This window comes from Myotis daubentonii, chromosome 2 (genome assembly GCF_963259705.1).
Source record: "Myotis daubentonii chromosome 2, mMyoDau2.1, whole genome shotgun sequence".
NCBI classification, from domain to species: Eukaryota; Metazoa; Chordata; class Mammalia; order Chiroptera; family Vespertilionidae; genus Myotis; species Myotis daubentonii.
The window spans coordinates 51,774,677-51,794,393 of NC_081841.1; the positions used below are offsets into that span (position 1 = coordinate 51,774,677).

General features: G+C 46.4%; 1 protein-coding gene and 1 pseudogene across 3 annotated transcripts; one reads left to right on the top strand and one right to left on the bottom strand.

Moving 5' to 3' along the window:
• Nucleotides 1-60: 60 nt before the first annotated feature.
• LOC132227592 (small ribosomal subunit protein eS27-like) lies at nucleotides 61-655 on the top strand (annotated as a pseudogene).
• Nucleotides 382-19,630, bottom strand: SMAGP (small cell adhesion glycoprotein). 3 transcript variants are annotated; one of them, XM_059682882.1, is made up of 4 exons: nucleotides 19,244-19,630; nucleotides 18,268-18,382; nucleotides 1,811-1,885; nucleotides 387-1,125 (listed from the first exon to the last, which is right to left on the bottom strand). In XM_059682882.1, the coding sequence occupies exons 2-4, from the start codon at nucleotides 18,359-18,361 to the stop codon at nucleotides 947-949; spliced, it is 348 nt and encodes a 115-aa protein (XP_059538865.1). In that variant the 5' UTR covers nucleotides 18,362-18,382; nucleotides 19,244-19,630; the 3' UTR covers nucleotides 387-946. The 3 variants fall into 3 exon arrangements, with proteins under 3 accessions (XP_059538864.1, XP_059538865.1, XP_059538863.1); XM_059682880.1 differs by lacking the exon at nucleotides 19,244-19,630 and adding an exon at nucleotides 19,103-19,232; XM_059682881.1 differs by lacking the exons at nucleotides 18,268-18,382; nucleotides 19,244-19,630 and adding an exon at nucleotides 8,012-8,053 and having other exon boundaries at nucleotides 382-1,125.
• Nucleotides 19,631-19,717: the final 87 nt, after the last annotated feature.

Below are 19,717 nucleotides of genomic sequence, written 5' to 3' on the forward strand. Positions count from 1 at the left end.
CAATGTAAAGGAGCCTTTCCGGCAGTAATGACACCCCCCCCCCCCCCCCAGCTGCCCAACATGCCTCTGGCTCAGGATCTTCATCCCTCTCCGGAAGAGGAGGAGAGGAAAGGGAGAAGTGCCTGGTGCAGAGCCCCGATTCCTGCTTCATGGCATGGGTGTGAAATGCCCAGGGTGCTGTAAGACCACCACCGTTTTCAGCCACGCACACACGGTAGTTTGTGTGTGGGCTGCTCCACGACTCGGCCTACAGGAGGGAAAGCAAGGCTTACGGAAGGGTGCTCCTTCAGAAGGCAGCAGGAAGAAAAGCATCCCGAAACCAAGATGAATGGGAAACATCCCAATAAAGACATTTTGGATTAAAAAAAAAAAGGTATTTATTGTACATGAGAATGATTTCTTAGTGAACAATTTTAATTCTGATAAAAATAGCATTAAGTTTGAGGTTGGGAAATAGGGAAAGGATGGGCTCAGATTGAGGGACGTTGCACATTCATTAGGAGGTAAGGTATCTACATAGTCTCCTACCCCTCAGGGCCTGGCCCTTTATTCTGGTATCAGCCTCTGGGAAGAACTTCCGTGGACACTACCTCCACCGGGCTGTCACTAGGTAGGGAACAGAGGAGCAGCCAGTGACCTAACTCCTCCCCTTGGACCTGTGGAAAAACCTGACGATGACTGGGCACGTTCGGAAATGTTGCCAGGTATAGCCCTACCCGGTATTGGTCAGTCACAAATGCTGCTGTCTAAAGACATCATAAGCAGCTTTCTCCATGTCCCTGGCCCTACCGTCAGTGATGCTGGATTTGGGCCTCCTCCTGGAAGGAGCTCAGGTTTGCCCATTCCAATCAATGCTGCTCACTGGCTTCAGATAAAACTTTCACCTAATAAATAGTCATTGTGTTAGCCCTGGAGCCTGGACAAGCTCTGTGGGGCCTGGGAATCATTAGATGAAATATTCCTCCTTCTCCCTGCCCTTGGCTGCGTCACTCTCCATCTGAAGGATGGTGCTGGGCTCTCCTTCTGCAGGTTCGTAGGTGACGTAGCTGCCTTTGTTCTTGTACAGGTAAAAGAAGATCAAGATCACGACTGAGAGCAGGGTGAGGAAGACCACGGTGATAACGACTTGTAAAGGAGAGGGAAGATGCAGAGATGTTTTAGGATCCAGTAATCACGGGGTCCCCTGAACTAGACGACTCCCTCATTTTTCATAAGGATCCTCCTGGTCTAGTGAACTGGTGGCCACTTCCAAATCTATATTCTCCACCAAGCCCAGTCCCCATGGGACATAATCTCTGGGGACTTAAGCTAAGAACACAAGGCTTTTGACTTCTGATAAAATGGAACTCTCTCTCAAACAGTTCCTGATGATTATGATAGAAACAGGAAGGAGGCAAACAGGAAACAGCTTATCCAACAGGAAGGGTTGTTTGAATCCATGGCCTCCTGCAGGGGGTTCTCTGCTCCCTCCTATCCTCTTCCTCACCCACTTGGCAGACCACACATCCTCCTCCCTACCCACATACTGGAGTGTAGTGCCCATACCCACCTATATCTACTTGTGGCCACCTCCCAACCTATCATTTACTGGCAGTGCCTCTGCCAGAAGCCTCAGAGCATCTTTCAGAGCTGTGTGTGTGTGAGATAACCTATGTGCTGAAAGGAGCCCCTTTGTGGGTCTGGCCTCGGATTTGCAGTGCTTTCCCGCACAGGGAAGTCCTAGTTCATCACGATGGGTTCCTGGCTATCTGGAACGAGACGGCCCCTGCGCTCAGAGGGTCCCTTGGGTTTGGCTCAGAGCCTTTGTTACCTGCAATGAGCGCTGTGCTGGCTTCAGCTTCCGGAGACAGGGCCTCAGTGACCTGCCGAATTGTGGTGATCAGTCCTGGAAAATTTAGAAAAGTGGAGAAGGAAATGGGGTGAGTTGTTTTGTTCTAAAGCATGTTTGTCCTTCAAATTTCACCACCCCACCTTCTTCCCTATTCAAAAATGTATCATTCAACTTCTATAGTAAATCCACATAGAAAACCTGGGGAACAGAGGAGAAAATAAACCACCACCCAAAGACAGAGAACATTTTCACAGATTTCTTTCTGCCTGACATGGGAGTTAAGAGTATGGGCTCTAGAGTCTGACTGACAAGGTTCAAATCTGTCCTTCACTGGCTGTGGAACCTTGAGAAAATTACCTCACCCCCCTGTGCATCAGCTTCCTCATCTGAAAAATGGAGATAATAGTGTCTGTTTTATAGGGTTGTTGTGACACGTAGTAACTCAATAAAGCTAAGCTATTATTAATTAGGAATGCATATTTTTGCATAAATGAAATCAAATGCTGAGTGTATATACATAATAGATATATTATATGGTACATGCATATCTTCAATGTTCTTACAAACTCTTTGTAAACACTACCTAAAAGTTTTTAATACATTTTTTTAATCCTCACCTGAGAATATGTTTAATTGACTTTAGAGAGGGAGGAAGGCAGAGAGGGAGAGAGAATTATTGCTGTGAGAGAGAAACATAGATTGGTTGTCTCCTGTACGTGTCCCAACGGGAGATGAAACCTGCAACCTTTTGCTATATGGGACAATGCTCCAACCTAGCCACACCAGCTAGGGTATGTAAACATTATTTTTAAATGAGATGAGGTTCCTTATTAAAAACCCTTTCTACACTGCTCGAGTAGGCCCTGTAATTTGAAAGGTTCTGAAACAAGGCCTCTTCTATCCTAAAATATACCCCACACTCCCTCCCGCTCTTAGTCTACCTACCCCTCAGAGCTTGAATGACCCACCCCTGAAGTCATTATCCTGAGTGGGAACACCACAGAACCACTGGTCTCCAGAAGTCCCTTTTGACACATTGCATACCGCTCACGAGTTTTCTCGTGTTTCGCGCCCCATCCATTAAGGACCGCTCACGAGTTTTCTTGTGTTTCGTGCCCCATCTGTTACGGATGTCAACACACTGTCTTGTCCGCTGTGGGGCGCGGTTACAGTGTTTTGGCCAGGTTCAAGCCTCAGACTAATGAAAGGACAGGGTCCTCTCACTGCCAGGTGCAAGTCCCAGCTGGAGGGCAGGGCCCTCCCAGCACAATCATAGCCAACGGCTGTGGTTGTAAGCTTGAACCTATGGTCCAAACACGTAGCCCACGTGCCTTGTGATAGAGTTTAGGTGCATGTAGTTGGGTAGGGTTGAGACTCATGAGAATGCTTTAAACAAGGTGATCACGCCCCTACTTTGCCTCGTGGCTTCTGCTATGAAATAAAGACACGGCTTGTGGGCGCGGGTGCTGTCTCCTCTTCCGGGAGCAGCGTCCCACCGAGACCCAGCTATTATTCTCTTGTCTGTCTTTCCTTAATCCTTTCACCCCCCCCCCCCCCCCCCCCACTCAGAGACACCCTTGGCCATGCTGGTGCGGCACAGTCCACATCGAATGAAGCGATCTCATTGGTGGAAACCGTGCAGGTCAATCTACGAAAAACTATATAATTGCACGAACCCATAAAACATTGCAGTTACATTGTATTTTGGTCATTCCAATAGTCTTCATCTTCAAATTCCTGACGCTTTTAGAAATGCCCTCTCTCAGAAAAAGGAAGGAAACCAACGAAACTGATACACTTCCGGAAGTATTTAACGATAATTTATCAGATATTCCTAGTGAGATCGAAGATGCGGGTGACTGTTTTGACGATTCCGGAGACGATTCTACTGATTCTACTGACAGTGAAATTATTAGACCTGTAAGGAAGCGCAAAGTGGCGGCACTTTCAAGCGATTGCGACACTGACAAAGCTACTGATAATTGTTGGTCTGAAATTGACACACCACCTCGCTTACAAATGTTTGAAGGTCATGCTGGGGTCACTACATTTCCGTCTCAGTGTGACTCTGTACCCTCTGTGACCAATCTCCTTTTTGGTGATGAATTGTTTGAGATATTGTGCAAAGAGCTGTCCAACTATCACAAACCGCAATGAAATGCAAAACACCATCTAGAACACTAAAGTGGTCTCCGGTTACACAGAAGGACATCAAGAAATTCCTTGGCCTAATTATTCCGATGCGTCAAACCAGAAAAGATAGCTTGAAAGACTATTGGTCAATAGATCCTTTGATATGTACCCCTATATTTCCACAGACAATGAGTCGCCATAGATTTGAGCAAATATGGATCTTCTGGCATTTCAATGATAACGCCAAAATGGACAGTCGCTCGGGGAGATTTTTCTTTTTTTTAAAAATATATTTTATTGATTTTTTACAGAGAGGAAGGGAGAGGGATAGAAGAGTTAGAAACATCGATCAGCTGCCTCCTGCACACTCCCCACTGGGGATGTGCCCGCAACCAAGGTACATGCCCTTGACCGGAATTGAACCTGGGACCCTTCAGTCTGCAGGCCGATGCTCTATCCACTGAGCCAAACTGGTCAGGGCATCAGGGAGACTTTTCAAGATCCAACCTGTGCCGGATTATTTCCTGCATAAATTTCGAACAATATACAAACCAAAGCAACAGTTGTCTTTGGACGAAGGAATGATTCCATGGAGAGGACGTTTAAAATTTCGCACGTACAACCCAGCGAAAATAACAAAATACGGTTTACTTGTTCGGATGTGTGCAAGAGTGACACCGGCTATATCTGCAATATGGAGATATACACTGCTGAAGGAAGGAAATTGCAAGAAACTGTTCTTTCAGTCCTTGGACCCTATCTTGGCATATGACACCATATTTACCAGGATAACTATTACAATGCTACATCTAGTGCTGAATTGCTGCTACAGAACAAAACTAGAGTCTGTGGGACTATTAGGGAGAGTAGAGGTTTACCGCCAAATTTGAAAATGAAAACATCAAGAATGAAGAAAGGTGACATAATATTTTGCAGAAAAGGCGATATTCTTCTCCTAGCATGGAAAGACAAGCGGGTTGTCTGAATGATATCAACCGATCCATGACACTTCTGTCTCGACAACAGGAAAAAAAAAATAGAAAAATGGGAGAGAATATTGTAAAACCTACCTGCATCAAGGAATACAATGCCCACATGAAAGGCGTTGACCGTGCGGATCAATTCCTTTCGTGCTGTTCCATTCTAAGGAAAACGATGAAATGGACCAAAAAAGTAGTGCTGTACCTTATAAACTGTGGACTTTTCAATTCATTTAGAGTGTACAACGTCCTCAATCCACAAGCAAAAGTGAAGTATAAACAGTTTCTGCTATCGGTGGCGAGAGACTGGAAAACGGATGACAATAATGAAGGCTCTCCGGAACCAGAGACAAATCTGTCCAGCCCTTCCCCTGGGGATGCAAGGAGAGCACCTCGAAAAGATCCACCCAAAAGGTTGTCAGGTGATATGAAGCAGCATGAACCTACGTGTATTCCAGCGAGTGGGAAGAAAAAATTTCCTACGAGAGCCTGCAGAGTTTGTGCCGCCCATGGAAAAAGGAGCGAATCTAGATACTTATGTAAATTTTGTGTGGTCCCTCTTCATAGAGGAAAATGTTTTACGCAGTACCATATGTTAAAAAAGTACAAGGAACTTTAATTGTTTAATTGTTTTTGTAAATAAAAATGTTATCATTGTTGAAAAACAACACCTAAAGTGCATTATGATCTGTAGTTATGATGATTTAAATAACGTGCAGTTTGCCCAAAAACGTGCGGTCCCTGGCGTATGTCTTAGAGATTTCTATGCGGTGCACAATGTGTTAAATGTTTTCGTGGGAAGTCAGGAAGCCCTTCAGTTCCCCCCTAGTTAGCATTTTAGTATAAACATTTGAAAAGGTACCAATTAAGTTAAGGTTACTATAGGACAGAAGTAGCCTGAGGAAAACAGGCTGCTGACCCTGTTTTCAGGAAGCATCCGCAGGAAGCATCTCAATATTCATTCAACAGATGATGCCAGCATCACTCATTAACTGCCTACTGTTTGCCAGGTACTGTGCTAGGCACGCTGGGGATATAACAGTGAGCAAAACATTCACGGCCTACCCTCACGGAACTTACCCTCCATCTACCACCGTTCACAGTAATGAACTTTCGATAAATGCAGCAAGGAAACATCCGGGCACTTGGCATGTGACAGAGGGGCCTGGTCTAGTCTTCCAGCAGGGGCAGCCTCCCCAGGAAGAAAGATTTGCATAGGGAGCCGCAGCAGGGGTAGGAGTTTAGTACCGGGTAAAAGGAGTGGGAAGCAGGACACATTCTGAGACAAGCGGATTCCGAGGCCAGTGTGGCTGGAGCACAGGGCACAGCACGATTCTTGTCCAGTGCCTAACACCCTCAGGCTTCCAGCCAGGGCAAGTGAAACTAAGGGGCCGGTGGTGGTCTGGGGAGCCTGGGAACAGTGCTAAGAGGGGCAATGGTGTTGAGGGGTATTGGAACACAAGCCTAGGGGAGGCCTATGAATCGTCCTGGCTCTGCAGCAGAGAAGGCCGAGGTAGGCTGTTGAGAGCACCTCCCCTCCCAAGGCCAAGCCACACTCTTCTTTAGGAATGAGGATACGCTCACTACTCTGTGGCCTCAGTTTCCTGACTGGTAAAATGGGAGTGTGGTAGGAAGCTTCTAAGATGACTCCCAATGATTCCGACCTCCTGGTAGTCACACCCTTGTGAAAGCCCCTCTACCTGTGTGTAGACTGGACCCAGAGACTTGCTTCTAACAAACAGAATACCACAAAGTGATGAGGTGTCATTTGTGAGATTCATAAAAAGATAAATAAATAAATAAAGCCCCGAAGTTTACCGACCCGATCATTGCTTCATACTGCTGCCCCTTGTCAAGCGCACGTTCCCTCCCCAGACCTCCCAGGCTGGCCTCCATCTTCTCACCGCTGATCCAGAGTTCTGTACAGTTGCTTCTAGTCTGGCATTCCTTCAACATTTGGGAACTTAAGATAAACAAAGCACTGAGAAGAATAACGTAGGTACATAAGTTTAAAGGTAAGCAATATTCAGTTCAATCAATCAACCATTTACTTTGCACCTACTATGTGCTTGAGGCACTGTCACAGATGCTCGGAAGCAGCAATGATGAGGGCAACCAGACGGAACACGGAGCTGAGTTTTAGTGAGCGTTCAGGGTACAGATATGTATGAGTCCCTGAAAGAGAATCTGGGAGGAAAGATGATTCCTAGTTGGGAAATTCTGCAAATGATTTCGATTATAACAGCTTGCAGTGGTTCTCAACCTTCCTAATGCTGCGACCCTTAAATACAGTTCCTCATGTTGTGGCGACCCCCAACCATAAAATTATTTTCGTTGCTACTTCATAATTGTAATTTTGCTACTGTTATGAATTGTAATGTAAATATCTGATATGCAGGATGTATTTTCATTGTTCGCGACCCACAGGTTGAGAACCGCTAGGTGCTTTATGGACATAATTATTAATCCTTAGAACACCAATCACTTCAAAGTAGTGTTTTTATTTGCTAATGTAGACCCTGAGGCCACGGGAGAGTTAAGTGACATGCTTCATTTTATAAATGAAGAAATAGTGGGTGGAGCCAAGATCTGAATCAGGATGACCCACTGCAAGGCCCAAGCAAAGTATTAATGCTAAACCTTCCTACCACTGTCCTTTTCTTTTTTCCAATTGGGAAAGAGTGGAAGAGTTAATGAACGATAACTATGACGCAGCACAACAAGCTTTCTAAAAAGTTCAGTGGTTTAGAAGACACGGATAAAGGCAGAAGAAAACCAGACAACTGCCATCAAATACAGACTGTCGTGCTTCGAAGAGAGCTCCTTCTACGGGAATTCACTCACAGGTGACCGGCACATAGAGAATGGCATCAGTGTAATGTGGAAATCATGTTAGTTCATAAGCAACTGTTCCAGCTTTCGCATTTGATGTTCTACGTCTATAAAGAACATTTCAGCAATATCAAGACCTTAAGAAACATAAAATTCAATAGATATGTCTTCGCTGGGTGCAGTAATCAGTTGGTGAAGCAGTAAGTACAAATGAAGGACTTACAAATAAATGTACCTGTATGTGGAAACCAAGGGTTCATGAAGAAGGCAGGCCAGGCCCTGCATCAGATTTTCAGTTCTGATGAACAATTTCACTCCGTTGGAGGTGAGGGGGTCTCTGAAGTCCGCTTCTAAACGGAGGAAGCACACTCGCCAGGGCACAGGGGGCAAAGGGCTGGCAGGGATTCGAGGTGGAAATGCTGGTGGAGATTTCACTGTCAATATTTTAATTGAGATTGTTGTCGTATTTTTAGGGTTTTTGTTACAGAGTTTCCTAAGTGTTGAGTGGTCGGTCCTAATCCTGCTTTTCCTGTAAGCCCATTTTTAGTAGTGTAATTTCAGAATGTGGGTCTTTAAAAAAAATGCACATCAAGTTTTATAGCAGAAATGCCTATATTAGAGACTCAGAAGAATTGTGTCAGAAAACTCTATATAGCTCAAGTTGGCAAACAAATTTAAAAAGTGTTATATTTGGAGCAAGAACAGGGAAAGGGCCAAGGGTGCTGTTTGGGCCTGAAGATGTCAGCTTGGAGGCAACAGAGAAAGCAAGATTCATCCAGCCTTTTTTTTTTTTTTTTTTTGCCTCTGTTTCCTATCAAAGAGAATGATTTTTGCACAAAGGCAGCAGCAGGAACTTGGTGAGGTGGGGAAGGGAGCTAAGAGAAGAGACGCAACCCAGAAAGCACCAGACTAATCTAAAAGGGATCCAAATAAACGACAGTCAAAGGCGCTGAAAGAACATGGAAGGGGCCACTATTGGTGAGGTAGGAGCGTCTGAGAAAGAGGGGCCAGGGGCCTGAGAAGCCACAGAAAAGAAGGTGGATTCTGTAAACAGCTGGCGATTTCAGCACAGTTCCAGCAACATTCTAGAACAAGTTATCAGAGCCTGCTTTGGGGGCCTGGATCTTGAAACAGCCGGATTTATATTTTACAACAGTGCTTCTCAAACTCTGCTGTGCAGGAGAGTCTCCCAGGGACCAGGTGAAAATGCAGGTTCTGACTCAGGGCCTGAAATCCCGAACACCATCCCTTTGGCAAACTGAGCCCACGATGTTGTGAGGAAGCTGGATCCAGCCCACTGAAGGATGAGAGGCCACACTGAGTAAACTGAGGCACCCCGCACCCACTGCTTGGTGTGTGAGGGAGGTCATCTGGCATCAGTGTGAGCACAGGTGAAAGCAGCAAAGGAATGCTTGGCCAACTCACAGAATTCTAAGAAATAATACATTGCTATTGTCTTAAGCCACCAAGTGTTGAGGTGGTTTGTTATGCAGCAATAGGTAACTGAACAGAGATTGATTTTAAAGGATCCTGTGAGAAGGTGGGGATAGAAGTAGAAAGAGCTTCGACCTGGCACAAGGGCACAGCTGCACCCACCCAAAGGGGGAGCCTTTTTCTAGTTTGCACGAAAATACTGACTGGGTCTAGCAGCAGCTCAGGGAGAAAGTGGTGGGATTCTGGATATATTCTGAAGTTAAGACTGACAGCATGTGGGGTGAAGTCAAGGATGACATCAAGGTTTGGGCCTGAGTGACTGGAGGGAGGGAAGGCATGATGTGACCCCAGATGGGAAGCCTGTAGGAGGAGCTGATTTGGAAGGGTAAATCCAGATTTGGACAGACTGCTTACTAGATATCCAAGTGCAGATGTCAAGGCTGGAATTTTGGGAAGAGGTGTGCCCTGGAGATTTAAAAGTCAGCATATTTAAGATCATGAGAGTGGGTGAGCACCCAGGGAGCCGGTACAGGTAAAGGGGATCAAGGACCCCTGGGTTTTGCCAAGCATAAAGTCATGAATGACTTTGACAGAAGGAGCTTTGGCAGCCCTAGCCGGGTAGCTCAGTTGGTTAGAGCGTCGTCCCAATATGCCACAGTTGTGGGTTCAATCCCTGATCAGGGCACATATAAGAATCAAGCGATGAATGCATAAGTAAGTGAAAGAACAAATGGATGTTTCTCCCTCTTCCTCTCTCTTCCTCTCTCCCTCGAATCAATAAATAAAAAAAAATTTTTTTTAAAGAGAAGCTTTGGTGAAGTGCTGAGTATAAACCCCTGGTTTACAGAAAGTTAAAAAAAATGGAATGTTGCCGAAACCGGTTTGGCTCAGTGGATAGAGCGTCGGCCTGCGGACTGAAAGGTCCCAGGTTCGATTCCGGTCAAGGGCATGTACCTGGGTTGCGAGCACATCCCCAGTAGGAGGTGTGCAGGAGGCAGCTGATCGATGTTTCTAACTCTCTATCCCTCTCCCTTCCTCTCTGTAAAAAAAAAATAAATAAAATATATTTTTAAAAAATAATAATAATTTAAAAAAAAATGGAATGTTGCCCTGGCTGATTTGGCTCAGTGGATAGAGTCCCGGGTTTGATTCAGGTCAAGGGCACTGTACCTCAGTTACAGGTTCCTCCCAGACCCGGGCCCTGGTCAGGGATCGTGCAGGAGGCAACCAATCAATGTGTTTCTCTCACACTGATGTTTCTCTCTGTCTTTCCCTCTCTCTAAAAGTCAATGGGAAAATATCCTCGGGTGAGAATTAAAAAGGAAAATAAATGGAGTGACAGGAATCAAAGGCATAATATAAATAAACTTTTTTTTTCCTGTACAGGTGAGCAGAGAAATGGGCTATAGCTAGAGTGAGGAGGGAATTCAAGCTTTTTGTTTGCTTTTGCCTCTTTTAAGGATGAGAGAAATGACAGTATGTTTATGTACGTACAGGAATGAGTCAGGTGTGAGGGAACAACTGATGATGCATGAGAGAGGAGAGTGGCTGGAACCATGGCCTTGAAGGGTTTGGGATCTAGTATATAAATAGAGGGGTTGGCTACAGACAGCATGGGGACCGCTCATTATTATTATTTATGTTTTGGTCTTTCAAGATGTTAATTTACTATGAGGTCATGATGGCAAGAGCAGTTTGGTTTTTATATCTAATAAAGTACAGAGATGACACAACATCTGCAGAACATGCAAATCCCTGAAGACAGACATTTGAACATTTTTCTAGATTCAAATGTTTATGGGACCACTCATTAATATGTACACAGGAACAGAGGCAGGTAGTAGGCAGATGGGGGAGCGGGGATAGGAGCCTTTGGAGAACTTTAATTTGCTCAAGGAAACAGAATACAAGGTCATTAATTGAGTGAGGAGAGGAGGGGGTTGAAGGTGTCGCATGAGTAGCTGGAGCAGTGGTTCTCAACCTTGGCTGCACATTAGAATCACCTGGGAATCGTTTTAAAATCCGGAATGAGGCCCAGAAATCAGGATTTTAAAAAGATTCCCAGGTGATTCTAATGTGCAGCCAAGGTTGAGAGCCACTGAACTAGAGGCCCCTCACAGAACATACGATAAAACTATTTATACACACTATCCTTGTGGGGTAATACAGCCTAGTTGTAAGGACTAAGTGGGGTGGTAACTGACTGCCAAGGAAAGGAGTGAGTGATGCCAGTCTAAACAGAGGTTCTTCCACTGGGATTTGACCTGAGTTCTTTTTGAATTGATATTATTATATCAAACCAGGGATAGGGCTAAATTAAGGCCTTTCAGCAATTAAAAAAATTAACTCATATGGCAGAAGAAAGTCCAATAATATAATGTGTCCCTTATGATAGTGACTCTGGCTTTTTGTTTGTTTTTAAAAAGATACTGAGTATGAAACTCTTTGCAAGATCTTTTGTTTTGGTACCTTCCCCATGGGCTTAGTGCCCTTTGGGTGAACAGCCCCTGCGGGCCCAGAGAAGGAGTGATGAAACTGCCAAACACTCAAAGCTAGAGGGGCAACTAGTAGGCTGATAAACAGAGAGATTTCAAATGACTGAAGAAACGGGCCAAACTGACCAAGATGAGAATTTAACAGATTCCCTGCGCTGAGGTCCAGGAAACCAATGACCTCACAAGTAACATGGGGGCTGGGGAAGAAGGGGGAAGCCTTGGCTTATGGCAGCATATACAAAAGGCTTATAGAAGGGTCATTAGAAAGCAGCTGACACAGGAAGGATAGACCCCCAATAACAGCAAGAGTGACCGGTAAGTTACAGAATTTGGGACCGTTTTTATTTACTTCTACTACATGCTTCCCCTTCTCTTCCAAATTTCTTACGATGATAATTCCTCATAAAAAATGTTCAACTTGCTGTTCTATTAGGCACCATTAATACGGTCTCTAACAATGGACTCAGCAGTGAAGCCTTGCTTTGCGCCACACCTAGACGGCTGAGTTGCGTCTGGGTGTCACAATTTTGAGGTGAGCAGCCAACATTGTGAATGGTCTGGGAACCATTCCAGATAAGGAAAGCTTGCAACAGAAAGCCCAGAGAGAACACTTAGGGGGAGCCCAGAACTTGAATGCTGTCCTCAAATATGCCCAACGGATGGCCTGTACAAGTGGCAGAAACGAATGGGAGTCCGATGCCACCCCACAGAGGAAGAGCCCAGCAGGGCCAACGCTTCGGGTGCTGGCGAGATTCTAGCCGAGTGGGTGGTTGAACTAGCTGGCCCTCAGGACCTGTCTCAGCCTTAACTGGAATTGTTAGAAATTGAAAGTGTTCTATCAGAATTTACTTCAAAATTCCGTTTTCGAACTGGTGAAATCTCAGTGAAGTCTGTAGCTGAGTTAGTAATATTGTACCAATGTTAATTTCTTGGTTCTGCCACAAATGTACCATGGTCATGTAAGACGCATTAAGGGGAAACTGGCTGAAGGGTATATGGGAATTCTCTGTACTATGTTTGCAACTGTTCTATAAATCTAAAGTTATTCCCAAATAAAATGTTTATTTTTTATTTATTTTTATTTATTTATTTAAAAATATTTTATTGATTTTTACAGAGAGGAAAAGAGAGGGATAGAGAGATAGAAACATCGACGGGAAAGAAACATCAATCAGCTGCCTCCGGTACAACCCCTACTGGGGATTGAGCCTGCAACCAAGGTACATGCTCTTGACCAAAATCGAACCCGGGACCCTTCAGTCCACAGGCTGACGCTCTAGCCACTGAGCCAAACCGGTTAGGGCTAAAATGTTTATTTTTCAAAAATTGAAATTTTGAAATCACACAAAAGTGCTTGTCTCAGACTAAAGGTCAAAAATGTCCTGAGAACCGATGAGCTAGAGCCTTTCAGGCTTCAAGTATCAGAATTACCATCTATATTTATGATTCACCGTTTACAAAACACATATTATTTTATCTCCACCCCAAGAACATGACGTAAACAGGGTTGTTATCATTCTGTGCCAGCCAAGAAACCGAAGCAGCAGCAAGCGCAGGTCCCTCGGCAGCTGGCGGAGCTGGGTGTCGAATCTGTCCAAGATTCCTTCTACCACAAACTACCTACCCTCCAAGATCCGGAAACATCCTGTGCTGCCCCCAGAGAAACTGAGTTTGTTCTCTGAGTTTTACTGCAGATGGAAAGGGTGTTCACGGTTGCACTGTTTGCAAGAGTGACACATATCTGAATGCCCATAGGCAGAAGAATGATGAAATAAATTACAGGTCATTCATTCTGGAAACACTATACAGTAGTTAGGAAGAATGTGGTAGACCTGCATATACCACGGGACAGGACATGTGGTTAGATGAAAAAAGCAAATTGCTGGGGCGGCGTGTAATATGATTACATGTTTGTAGAAACTGTAAATTAAAATAAAATCATAAACACACACAGATATATAGAGAAAAGGTCAAGGAGGCTATTTTGAGGGGCATGGAATAGCTTTTTAATGAAAACAACAACAAAGGTTAACAAAGTTCAGAAAGTCTGGGATAAAAGGGGGGATGGCTTACAGCTTCCCCCCATTGTCTCCTGTTGCTACCCCATTTCTCTTCTGTCTCTTGTCCAACAAAGGAATAATCATGCTACTCTCTGCCTTCCCTTCTCAGGCTTGGAAGTACTCTAGTGCGCGGGCTTTTCTTTCAGGTGGGAGGTCTGGGGCTCAGGTCCACACAAAGGTTCCACCCAAATCCTAACCAATAGCAAGTGAACTTCAGGATCTATTTTGCTCATTTACCCTCCTCTCCTGTTTTTGTTAACCCAGATACAGGTTGGTTTCTTTGTGTCCCTTGTTCCCCTAAATCTCTTATCACTAAGGCATCAGATCCTTTGCCACCTGAGTCTGCCAACCTACTTATTTGCTCTAGAGCTGCCCAACACAGGGTGGCTCCCGCAATCCTCCTTCCCACGGGAACCCGCCCTGGAATTCTGCTTCTCTCTCTTTCATGTGGCCGGCCAGTGGGGTGGAGTAGCACTTTAAGAGCAGTATACCATGACGGAAAGAACACAGGCCCTGGAGTAAACCAGACGTGGCACAAAATCCCGCTTCTGCCATTATCAGCCACATGACCTTGGGAGAATTTCTTAACCTCTGAAAACTTCTTAACTTCCCTGAACCCCAGTTTTTGCTTCTGTAAAATGAGACTAAAACCTGCTCGTCGGGTTGTGGTAAAAAATAAGTGAGATGGAAAACACCGAGTGTCCAATCCAGAGCGAGGAAAACCTAGGCAGGAGCTAGAATGATTAGGTGGAAAGGGCTGGGTTTACTTGTGGGTAGGCAGAGCCCGCAACGGCAGGTTCTCCTCCATCCTACTTCCAACAGGGTGACTTACGCACTAGGCACAGCAGGCACTGTGCCCAGGCTTCACGGTACTTCTAGGGGCCCATGAAAATGGTTTTAATGATTTTAATTTATTTTAAAATTACAGGAAAAAACTGAACATTTAGGTCAAGGAAATAGCAGTATTGTTATCATCAATTAATTATTAATTATACGTACAACTTTAATATTATTATATTTTTCCTTACACCAGCACAGTTGTAAAATATAATTTTTAATATATATCTTTTTGTTTATTTGATAGTCTTCAGCCGAGGCTATTTTTCCATTGATATTTAGAAAGAGTGGAAGGGAGGGGGAGAGACAGAGAGAGAGAAAGATCTCTGTGAGAGAAAGGCATCGATTGGTTGCCTCCTGCACAGGCCCTGACCAGGGCCAGGGATCGAGCATGCAACCCAGGTATGTACCCTTGACTGGAATCAAACCCAGGACCCTTCAGTCCAGGGGCCAACACTCTAATAATATATATCTTTTTTTTTTTTAAGATGATAACCTTCTTCTTCTTTTTTTAAAAAATATATTTTTATTGATTTCAGAGAGGAAGGGAGAGGGAGAGATAGAAACATCAATGATGAGAGAGGATCATCAATTGGCTGCCTCCTGCACACCACCTACTGGGGATCGAGTCTGCAACCCAGGCACGTGCCCCTGACTGGAATCAAATCTGGGACCCTGCCCTAACCGGTTTGGCTCCGTGGATGGAGCGTTGGCCTGTGGACTAAAGGGTCCCAGGTTCAATTCCGATCAAGGGCATGTGCCTTGGTTGCGGGCACATCCCCAGTGGGGAGTGTGCAGGAGGTGGCTGATCGATGTTTCTCTCTCATCTATGTTTCTAGCTCTCTGTCCCTCTCTCTTCCTCTCTGTAGAAAAATCAATAAAATATATTTTTTAAAAAATCTGGGACCCTTCAGTCCTCAGGCCATATCCACTGAGCTAAACCCGCTATATATATCTTTTTTAATGGAGGAATGAGCCCACAAAGGCAAAAGTGCCAAGAGCCCATGAAAGTAATAATGTGGCCCTCACTTTCTTCTTTTTTAGAAAAATATATTTTTATTGATTTCAGAGAGGAAGGGAGAGAGGGAGGGATAGAAACATCAATGATGAGAGAGAATCATTGATTGGCTGCTTCCTACTGGGGATTAAACTCACAACCCAGGCATGTGCCCTTGACTGGAATCGAACCCGGACCCTTCACTCCACAGGCTGACGCTCTATCCACTGAGCCAAACCAGCTAGGGCTGTGGCCGTCACTTTCAGCACTCCAAGAGGTTAGTTCCTTCAGGAGATCTTTATAGACGGACTAGGGGAAGGGATGGGAGGGACGGAGATGGGAGATGGGGAAGAGACATTACAAGACCTGCAATGATCTCACTGTTTGTGATTTCTCCAGGACTCTCTGAACTTGATCTTTGCTTGGACCCAGTGGGTAGGGGACTGCATGATACGTCCTAAAATACCATATCACTAGTTGATGTCACTAGTTGGGTCAGGAAAGTAAATATACAACTCAACAAGAAAACAAAACAAGCCAATTAAAAAATGGTCAAGGGGCTTGACTAGACATAAGATATACAGCTCAACATCACTAATCATAGGGAAATGTAATCAGGGCCACAATGAGATACCACTTCGCACCCATTAAAATAGCTACTATAGAAAAAGATAAAGTAATGAGAATGTAGAGCAATTGGAACTCTTGGGCACTGCTGGTGGGAATATAAAATGGTGCAGCCACTGTGAAGAACAGTTTGGCAGCCTGGCCAGCGTGGCTCAGTGGTTAAGCACTGACCTATGAACCAGGAGGTCATGGTTTGATTCCGGGCCAGGGCACATGCCCAGGTTGTGGGCTTGATCCCCAGTGTGGGGCGTGCAGGAGGCAGCAGATCAATGATTTCTCTAATCATTGATGTTTCTCTCTCCCTCTTCCTTCCTCTCTGAAATCAATAAAAATATATTTTAAAAAAGAAAAAGAGTATGGCAGTTCTTCAAAAAAATTAAACATAGAATTACTACATGATTCAACATTCCACTTTTGAGTATATATACCAAAAAAATTAAAAGCAGGGACTCGGAGAGATATTTGTACGCCCATATTCATAGCACCGTTATTCACAATAGCCAAAAGATAGAAACAACAGAAGTATCTATCAGTAGATGAATGGATAAACAAAATGATATAAATAATATAATTCAGCCTTTAAAAAGGAAAGAAATTCTGACACATGCTACAACATGGATGAAACCCGGATATGCTATGCTAAGCGAAATAAATCAGACACAAAATGACAAACGTTATATGATTCCACTTATATAAGGTACTTAGTCAAATTTATACAGATAGGAAGTATAATGGTGGTGGTTACCAAGGGCTGGGGGGAGAGGGAATGTGGAGCTACTGTTTAATGAATACAGAGTTTAGGAATATGGAAAAGTTCTGCAGATGGATGGTAGGGATGATTGGACAGCACTGTGAATGTTAATAATATTACTACACTGTCCACCGAAAAATGGTAACACATATTATGTGTAATTTACCGCAAATTTTAAAAAAAGAGAAAAGGAATGTAAATACGTCCCCTTTTACCCAAGTGCTAATTGCTCAGCTAGCTGCCGAAGCATCACTTCGATTCCCTATCGAGGTCCTCTGCCCTCTCTTTCTCTCTTTCAGAACACCCTTCAGGGGAAATGCAGCTTCACACATGGCACTACCTCCATCGGAATACTGTCTATACCCCACTCTGCCATATCCATTCGTCAAGGGTAAGGGCTCTGCCCCTCCCCCACTCACGAAGACTTTGCTAACCAATCTAAACTTCTACCCATTTCTCCCACCAGACAACTAACAGTCTGAATTGTGTGCATCACTAACCACTGAGGACATAGTTTTAGCTTTCATTGGGGTTCTCATGCACCCGTTTCCACATCAGTAAAACAGACAATGCCTGTCCTAATGATAAATGAAACTGCGTATATGAAAACAAAGGTGTATGGGTCAACCAAGCCTTTACTCCTCCCGTACCCTAACTAGCACATAATGAAAGTAATCAATGAATATATTATCTCATAGGCAGCTCAGCTTGGTGGGAATCCATTCTCCAAGTGATGAGAGCATAACTCCAGGAACAATGGGTTTTCGATACTGGAGTGTGTCACCAGAGGAGTGGAATTAGAAAGATGCAGAATTCCTTTCCAGGAAAAGGTGGGTTTCTAACAAACACCTAATCACCACCATCATCATCATCATCATCATCATCATCATCATCATCATCATCAATGTTATTGAGAGCTTATTAGATCTGAGACACTGCACTAGGTGTTTTATATAGGTTGTCTTATTGAACCCTCACAAATAACCCCAAAGATAGGTATTATTTCCCCCATTTTACAAATAAGGAAACTGGAGCTTAGAGGGTAGAGAGCGCGTGCAGTGTCACAAAGCTTTAAGTGGTAGTGCCAGGAACTGGCCAGCCCAGGAGACTTCGAGGCAAACGGCACTGAAGTGCACCCTAGGTGCCGTCTGCTTCCTCCCAGGAGCTCTCAGGGCTGAGGCAGCCAGAGGGCCTCTCCTCTGGCCTGAGGCCTCAGGGCAGTCAAAGATGGGCTGGGTGAGGATGTCCAGAAAGTGTCTACCGTTCCAACGGGAAAAGGCCTTCACCTACCTCCTGGAGAAGGCGTGGTTGGGAGGCTAGTCATTGCCGCAAGCGGATGGGCACCTTGAGGACCTGGAGAAGGTGTGACTGGGAGGCTAGTCATTGCTGCACGTGGTGGCCAGATCTGTAGGAAGAGGGGGGAAAGACAGGAATGAGGTGGGGGGCTGGAGACAACTGGAAATGCAGAAAAGCCGCTGGTGCCAGATTCCCCTGGCCCCTTCCCCGTCCCCGCTTCCCTGTGGAGCTGGTCCTAATAAACCCTTGCTTGGTTTCCCTGGTATCTCCTCGGGCTGCAGTTATCAAGAGCAGGTCCGCGAGACCACCTGTATTGGGGGTGCATCATCTTTCCCGGGGTCACATTTACCCGGAAGATTTCTCCAGGCCCGAGAAAGTTGGGCACAGGTATGCACATGAGCCGCAGGTACCCAGTTCTCTCACCCCGGGGGTTTGGGCGGAGCCACCCTCCCGGTGTCGGGGTTGGGGGTGCGCAGCACCTGCACCTGCTGGGGGGGGGGGGTGTCCTGGGGGCGGTGGTGCAGGGTGAGCCAGGCAAAGGAACGCGGAGGTGAGGGGCCTGAGTCGCCTCTTGGCCTGTAACAACCGGTCCACCGGGCTTGGCCCGCTCCCCGCAGTCCTCCCTGCACCGTCCACCGGCGGCGCCGTCCACGCACAGTCTACCGAGCTCCGCTGGCCGGCCACGAGGGCCGAACCCCACCTGGCATCGGACACCGGGGGACTCCGACCCGTCCGCGGCGCCCGGTCTCGCCTCGCCGCGCGGCCCCGCCCCCGGGTCCCGTCCCCCGGGTCCTGTCCCCCGTACCCCGTCCCCCCGCGTTACCCGAACCCGCGTGGTCGCTGCGCTCCGAGGGCGCCTCCGCCGAGAGCCGAGCTCGGGCCGCTCTCGGTTTCAGTTCCTGCCGGGGCTGAGTGTGGGCGACGGGCCGGCCGGCTCCCCGCCCTCCCGGCCCCCTCCCCGCGTGCTCACCTTACCAGTCGGGCGGGCTGCGGGGCAGGGCGGGCGCCGCTCCGCGCGTCCTTCTGCACTCGAGGGGGCGGGACCGCAGACCCTCCGGGGGACGCGGCGGCCGGGCCGGGGAGGCGCGCGGAGCCGGCGGGTGGGGGTGGGGGGCCGGCGAAGGGGTGGGACAGGAAAAGAGGAGAGAAGCCGCCCTCTGCAGGTTCGCTCGGCCCGCCCGGCACTGCGCCCCGGGAGGAAAGGCTGCCTTTCCTTCTCCGCCGGTCGCGGTGCCGTCCATCCGGAGCGCTTCCTCCCTCGCCCGAGGCTGGGGGTGGGGGCCGTGGGAGCGGAACCCGGGCTCACTGGGACCCGCTCGCTCTCCTCGCGACCGGCTTTATTTGAGTTTTCAGTGAATGTGGGAAATCACAGTGACTTGCGTTTCCTTATCACTTAGGCAAATGGGTCTGTGCAGAAGCGGAGCGCAAGGTAGCTTCCCGCGGG